Below are 7,504 nucleotides of genomic sequence, written 5' to 3' on the forward strand. Positions count from 1 at the left end.
TTAGATAGGTTGAGGGTCAGTGTTTCAAGTTTTTCTATTTTGAGCCCCAAAGCTGGGGAAATTACTCAGCCTCCGGCCTCTGCATGTCTGAGCCAAGAGGGCTGGCTGGTCTGCTCCTTTCAGATCCAAACCGCATTCCACCCTGCCTCTTGAGGAGACTTTCCCTGCTTTGTCACTTAATCTTCTCATGGGCCTTTGCATTGCCATTTTTCCACGCGTACGTCACAGCCTCATCAACCTCAGCTACATTGCCCTGGTGGAGATGTTGAGTGAGAAGTCCCATGTCATTGGACCCTTGCTGCAAGGTCTTCCCTCATAGGAATTCTGGGCTGCCTCTCGCCATCCATGTGCCACCTCACCATCTCTCACCTTCTGCCCTTCCAGCAGCTGCCTTAACAGCAACTTCCTGGAAAGGGGCTTTGCTCGAAACACAGCACCAACGACACCAGTGCCAACAGCACAAAGTAGCTATAAGTCCATCTTCCTCTAACTTCTTGGTCTTCCATTTGGTGGAAAATAAAACAAAAAGGGTTATAGTGATAATAGCCCATCAACAGATAAGAGAGGAAATGAACCTGAAAAGGACATACAGCCATCCAAATTTCATCTTTTAAATGATTAAATGACCTGCATGATTAGTCTTAGGAGCCAACGTTAAAACTGCAAAAAGCTGGATCCCCATCTCCCATCTTGGTCCAATTATCAAACTCAGGACTCTCTGTCCCAAGTTGATACTTCCATAGGGAAATTGAAGAATAGGGATGGATATACATTGCCACAAATGTTTTAGTGCAACCCAATCAAGCTCCATCCTACTACCTAGGATACAAATTTATTTACTCCAATCTGCATCATCCAGGTATTTCATATTTGGCCAAATTCTGGACAATCCCAAGGGTCATATGGAAATCATGTGAAATGCAGCCTTTTCACTTAATTTATATTTAAATGATGGAATGTAGGCAGGTATAATTTGCCTATTAAAAAAAAATAAACAACACCCATCCCGTTGAAAATAGAGCACAGACAATCCAGGAATCCACAATCTCACAGAAGATGTGGTAGCAGGAGATCATCAGTTGAGTTTATCTGGAGCACTGCTGTTTCCCCCTCCTCAGTGTTGCAAAGGCCATTCTGTAAAAAAACAAATTTGCTAAACTGACCAACCACATAGTGGTTCTGGATGCAAGTTTGTACTCTTTAAAGATTCCAAGTTCACCCCTCTACTTCCTTGCATTGATCCCAGCATAGTGCAGGGCAATACTCTGTCGAAGATGCTTCCTGGACCTGTTCAGGCTGCCCTGAAAGGATTGTCCATCATGTTTATCAAATGCCATTAAAAAAACACACCAAAATACAGAAAAAAAAACCCCAAATTCAACCAACCCTTTATTAGGACTAAACAAAGCGTCATGGAAGAGTGCAAAATTTTAACCCTGTAGAATTACTGGAAGGGGTCGTTGATACAGAGGACGTATCCCAGGAAGATGAAAGTGAAATGTGAAAGGTGGAAACATTTTAATCTACTTCTGGGTAAAAAAAAAAAGCAAGCAGTGCAGGTTTCCAGGCTGGATGCTGGAGTGCATTTGAAGCATGACATGCTTTATAATGAAAAGGTAACTCTGTCAGGTTCACTGAGATATCAGAAGAAACAAGCATTCCTTCCTTCAGGTTGTTTTTTTCTTCCAGTTTATCTCAGTGGTCAATCTGTACATGAGAACATAGTTTACCCAAATTCTCTGAGAGATAATAGACACCAGCTGCCCTTCTAGGTGTCTGGAACTGGGGTGAGTAATATGGTACTAAAAATGGGCCTATCTCCGTGGATACCTGCCTAATTTACGCCATCCTTGGTTTGCTCTGTTTTCTGGGAAGAATGAGCTACCAGATGTCACTCTATTAGCTAGTAAAAATGTTTGCCTCGTTTGTAGTTTTATTGTTTGATTGGTCTCCTTAGCAACATAATCAGTAATGCTTACAGGAAGAGAGACTTCACATAAAATAACCCTCATTGATAACTATTTATCACAATAGGACAAGGCAGTAATCTTAATTTAGGCCTATTGGGGGTTTAAAGCCATGTCTGCAGATTATTATCCAGTCACACGGGACAGATGAATAGAAAAGCCGTTTTACACACAGGGAAGCATATTAAAGGAGCAGGCCTGTGACTGAAAAGTATACTCTGGGAATCAGCCCTGGGTTACAACGGCTGCCTCTTTTTCTGTCCTTAAAGAGTCTCTAAAACAGGGGTAGTCAACCTTGGCTCTTTTATGACTCGTGGACTTCAATTCCCAGAATTCCTGAGCCAGCTGGCTCAGGAATTCTGGGAATTGAAGTCCACGAGTCATAAAAGAGCCAAGGTTGACTACCCCTGCTCTAAAACATTAATTTAAGTTCCTGTCAAACAGAACCTGCCTTGCTTCCCTCCCCACCCTTAACAGTACCAGGAAGAAAATCATCTGCTGAATGCCTGTTAAAGACAACAAAATTAAGGTTGGAATATGAGGTAATATGCCTCAGTTTGAGATTCAAGGCAACGGGCATGAGTTACCCTGCTAAGCATATGAGACATAAAAAGGAGTTGATTGTTGGGAAGAAAATGCCTAAGAGATGGCAGGTGCTTGGCTGTGGCACCAGCTTCAGCCTGAGAAACTAATCTCAGCAAACTGGAACAACAGGAAAAACTTAATTGCTGGAGGCAATATGGAAGACACCTTTACTATGATTGACAGGAGCCTCTTTGCCAAAACCCATGCCTGGCATCTGCCCAGAAGCAGGATAAGGGTAATGTTTCCTCAAACCAGATGGTTGAATAAGCTTTGCAGTTATGTCCCTTGTTTAGTTCTGCTTCGCCTGAACTAGCAGGCAGGCTAGGCAAAGGACACTGAAACCGGCAGCTTCACACCACCAAAGTAATGCACCGTCATCCACTGATTCTGCAGGAAATATTCTCCCTCTCCTTCTTGGTCCATCCATCTTTCTGCAATCCCAGGGCCTCCCTAGGATAAGTCGGTTCCTTACTGTCCTTGGGAAAGTTCTTCTCATCTTGATACCCCATCAACTCTCAAAATCAGAGAGACCAATGCTTGAGTATATGAGAACTGTGGTAGAGAAGGCTCTGGGGATTGGGAAAAGTGATCTTAGGACGTCCGTGATTTTGCTCCTCCCCTGTTCGTTCTTTCTGTGGAGGATATCAGTCAAACCTCAAGCTGCTCAGACCCAAAGTAACAAGGAAATAATGTTCAGAGGAAGAATGCTTCTTGCTACAATTATCCAATGAGATTATCATTGTGACTACCGTATATCACATTCTGTTTGCAGGTTTTTCCTTCAAGACCCCTAGTATTTCTGATGGAGTACCAGACCACTAGATGGATCTTTTTATGTCTTGAATAGGGCCCCAATTCCTCCAAATGCCACCACCCTTGTTTTGACAAGGGACAATATACATGAGACAGAAACACTCAGCTGTACATTTTTAGTTCCAGTACCAAAATAGTCAGCCCGCTAAATCCCCATTAATAGAATCTGTTTCTGTTTCCCCTTCCCACAGAGCATCTGGGATAAATGAACATTCCTTCCAGAGCTTCTCTGACTTAGAACTGGTTTTGGAGCAGACCTTTCCTTTTAGGATTAAGGATGGAGCCCAACTGCTGAGGTGATTCAATATAACTTCTACCCCTAAACCAAGGATTAGGGATAGTAAAACCAAGAACATAAACTTGCAGGTTTATTACAGCAATGGTCAAAATTTGGAGCAAGTCTGCATGGGGAGTCAAAGCTGCTGTAGTAGTCCTTACAGTACATCAATAATTTTACCTCAGCCACCCTCTGCTCCCACTACCTCAGTTAATTAGCTTGCTAAACAACAGATCAGGCAACCACAAGCTAGAGAAACAGGCAGGAGTGTGAGAGTGACTCTTGGCAACCAACTACCTGCCAACAAGTCACAGAAATCTTGCTTCTTGTGGCACTTCTGCCCTTCAAGCTACATGCATGTCTGGGGTGGGGAAGTCTTCATTAAAATGCAGCTGCAGAAATATTCAGCTCCCCAACTTCCACTGGTTACCTTCTCTGTGACCCCAGGGGGATGTTCTGTAGCCAGCCCCCTGTCCGTCATGCCTCTCTCAGGTTCCAACAACCCTCTAGCAGAGTCCTCATTTTCGGCACACGAATGAGTAGGCAGGAGACAGGAGTTGCTGGAAAGCTCTGCGAAAGTCCCGGTTAAAGACCGTGTAGATGATGGGGTTGAAGCTGCTGTTGCAGTACCCAATCCAGAAGAAGAATTTGAAGAGAGGCTCAGAGATGCAGCAGCCTTCTCCAAGCACAGATTCCAGGCTGTAAGTAAAGAAGAATGGGAACCAACAGAGGACAAAAGCTCCAATGATAAAAGAAAGGACAAAGGTGAATCTGCGCTCCCGGGCCTGCATCAGCCGATTGGTGGAGAGAGACATGTCCCTGCTTCTGCGCTGATGGAGACTGGAGGGAAGTGACCAAGAAAGCCTTGGAGTCCTTGGTGGCCGAGCACTGCTGTTGCCACCATCATCTACTCTCCATTGCCGAGAGAGCCGGGGCAAGCTAGGCTGGGGACAAGGAAGCTGGCCGGACTCCATTCCCATCTTCTGTGTTTCCCCAGGAGGCTGGGTGCTCCCTCTGCAGGTATTGTACTTAGCCACAGGGATGAGGTTGGGATAGGACACCCGCCGTGCTGCAGTGACCATGGAGTTCCTGTGTTTGGCCACATGATAAATCCGGCAATAGACTGCAACCATGATGAGGCAAGGGGCATAGAAGGAGGCAGTGCAAGAGGCCAGAACATACCAGGTGTCATCATGCAGGAGGCAGACCTGGTCCTGCTGTCTAGATTTAAACAGTGGTGGCAGAGATACAACAGCGGCAATGGCCCAGACAACCCCAATCATACCTTTGACCCTCTGGGGGCTCCTTTTCAGATTATATCGGGCAGCTCGGGTGACTGCCCAGTAGCGATCTAAGCTGATGGCACACAGATGCATGATGGAGGAGGTACAGAACAGGACATCCAGCGACAAGTAGAAACTGCACCAAAGACCCCCAAAGCACCAGTAGCCCATGATCTCATTGGCCAAGGAAAATGGGATAATGAGGGTGGCTACAAGGATATCGGCTGTAGCCATAGACACCAGGAAGAGATTCTGTGGGGCCCGAAGGGCACGGCTAGTGTACACAGCTAATACAACCAGCACATTCCCTGTGAATGTCACAAGAGCCACAGTCAGTCCTGCCACAAGGATGAGAGTTGTGGCCAGAGGCGAGTATGGAAAGATGGTGGGTCCCTGCTCACTCTGATTGCTAGATCCATTTTGCTGTGACTCCATCCCATTCATCCCCAGACCAGGCCATACCCTGAGTGCCTGTGCAAGGTTCACGGGCTCCCAAGTCTTGCTCAGGCAGGGCAAGTTGTATAGTCAGGATAGCTGCAGAGAACGATGGCACTGCCACCAACCTTCTTCTCGACGGGCACCATTCTAAGCTAGGAGGCAACAGCACAAACCTGCAGCGGCACTGCCGAATCCAGGCTATCACGTTGGATGTTAAAGCAGAATCAGGGTCTTCAAGGAGGCATGATGGACCTTGAACAGTAAGATGAATCCTGGAGAGGCCGTCTGGATTCCAGAATATTTTGGGGCAGGCGGCAGATCTGATCGTTTCCAGCTATTGTCACCAGTTCTTCCTGTTGCTGCGACTTTTCCAGATTGAGTTATTGGGAATATCCAAGACAATATTGGTGGGCAGACAGAAAACTCCGGTCTTCTTGGAGATACTTCTTTTTTGCTGAAATGATGTGAAGTTCAGCTGGGCTGTTCCAGCTTGAGTCTCTCTGAGTCTGGTCTTTGCTCTCCCCGTAGAGGAGGGAAGGGAGGGGCTGACAGAGTTCGGCTTGCAGGCACCCAGCCAGATTTGACTGGTGGTGGGAGAGGCTGTTTGCTACTAATGTTAATGAGCTTTGGAGAGTATCCCTGGGTTGCTTATTATTGCCCCACCTGGTAAGTGCCAACTGGCAGCAAAGAGGGGAAGGACTGTGCCCGGCTGTCTCAGTCGCCCATTTCAAACTAGTTTTGAAATGATCACCGTGCAGATCATTGATCTCAGCAAAAAAGCCCTTCTAAGAAAATGTATTGGGATTTGCAATCTTTGTTTGTCCAGCCAGGGAGGGGGAAAAAAATTGAGATCTTTATTTTCTAATGTTTCTCCCTACCAATAAAACTTTCTGCTGGAACAGAAATATGTTATTGGCTTAATTACAGAAACAAGCATTAACTTCTGAGTATTGTCTTTCTCCTTCAATCTGTTAGAAGCCCACATCCATCTGGAAGGAAAGCCAGAAAGTATACACATTGGTTGAGGATCGTAGGAGTTGTAGTCCTAGAGAAGGTGTTGTCTCTGGATGTTGGCAGTGCCGGCCAACTTTGGGGTCAGATGCTAAGCACAGCTAGGTCCAATTAGGACTTGGGAGGGGAACCCTCCAGAGAGGCTCCTTTGAGAAGTAAATAAAGACTTCCAGGAAGATAGTAATGGCAAGCCGCAACCATGCTGTTGCCCTCCCAAAGCATGCACACTGGCTGCATACTGTCACCCGGCATCAGCTTGAAGGAGACTTCATTATGCTTCTAGTGGGGGGGGGGAGGGAATAAAGGAGGAAAAAGATGGTAGATTTTGTGAGGAAGAAACCTTCCTGGATTCTGTAGCTGTGATTGCCCAGACTTGAAACAAGTACTTCTGCCCATGCTTACAGGAATCATCTTCATTAATCCATCAAGTTCCTCAACTGAAGGCTGTATTTTAAAGGCTTTGGGGGCAACCACAACCTCAAATTAGCAGGGTTTGAAATAGATCAATTATTCCCTTGGTTCTTTTCATCTTGCTTTTCTTCAGCAGGGTTCTTACACACAGCCCCAAACCCACCTTTGCCTCCTCACTGGCAAGTTTAGAGGCCCATCACCCAAATTCTTTTGGCGGATCCCTCTGGCCCTCAGCTTCGCCCCTTGGCTGGCTCTTCCAGGACTGTAATTCAGATTCCCGTTATCCCACATTGCCACCCAGTGGCCAGAGTTGTCAGTGCACCAGCCTCACTTCCAAAAGAGGCTGGCTAAAGTGTTACAGAAATAGTGTTAACTGCCAAATAAAGGAGTAGGCTGAATTTTAAAATATAGTTCGCCTAGGAGTGGGTGGCTGCATCTTTTTAAAGGAATTGTTTGCCAAGGGTCTTTAGGAACCATTTATAGCAATGCAGTTTCTTTCTCAAATCCAGGCTGGGCATTAGCAATGCAAATAAAGTATCTCAGGGAATTATTCCCATGCTATATTAAATACCGGATTTGCCCAGAAGAGACCTACAAGCAATTCACAAGACTGTCTAAGGTGTGGATTTGGAAGAATCCTATTTTTGTGCATAAACCCACAAATAATGATGGTGTAAAGATCACAGGATACTGCCATCTACTTGGTTTCTCAGAAGAAT

The 7,504-nt window shown here is 45.8% G+C and overlaps 1 protein-coding gene across 1 annotated transcript; it reads right to left on the minus strand.

Annotated features, from left to right (window-relative positions):
* Positions 1–2,700: 2,700 nt before the first annotated feature.
* Positions 2,701–5,879, minus strand: LOC107291403 (alpha-2C adrenergic receptor-like). Its single transcript, XM_015820397.1, has one exon. The coding sequence runs from the start codon at positions 5,367–5,369 to the stop codon at positions 4,161–4,163; it is 1,209 nt and encodes a 402-aa protein (XP_015675883.1). The 5' UTR covers positions 5,370–5,879; the 3' UTR covers positions 2,701–4,160.
* Between the last annotated feature and the right edge of the window lie 1,625 nt (positions 5,880–7,504).

Source organism: Protobothrops mucrosquamatus, unplaced genomic scaffold, assembly GCF_001527695.2.
Source record: "Protobothrops mucrosquamatus isolate PMUCROS unplaced genomic scaffold, P.Mucros_1.0 scaffold1124, whole genome shotgun sequence".
NCBI lineage: Eukaryota > Metazoa > Chordata > Lepidosauria > Squamata > Viperidae > Protobothrops > Protobothrops mucrosquamatus.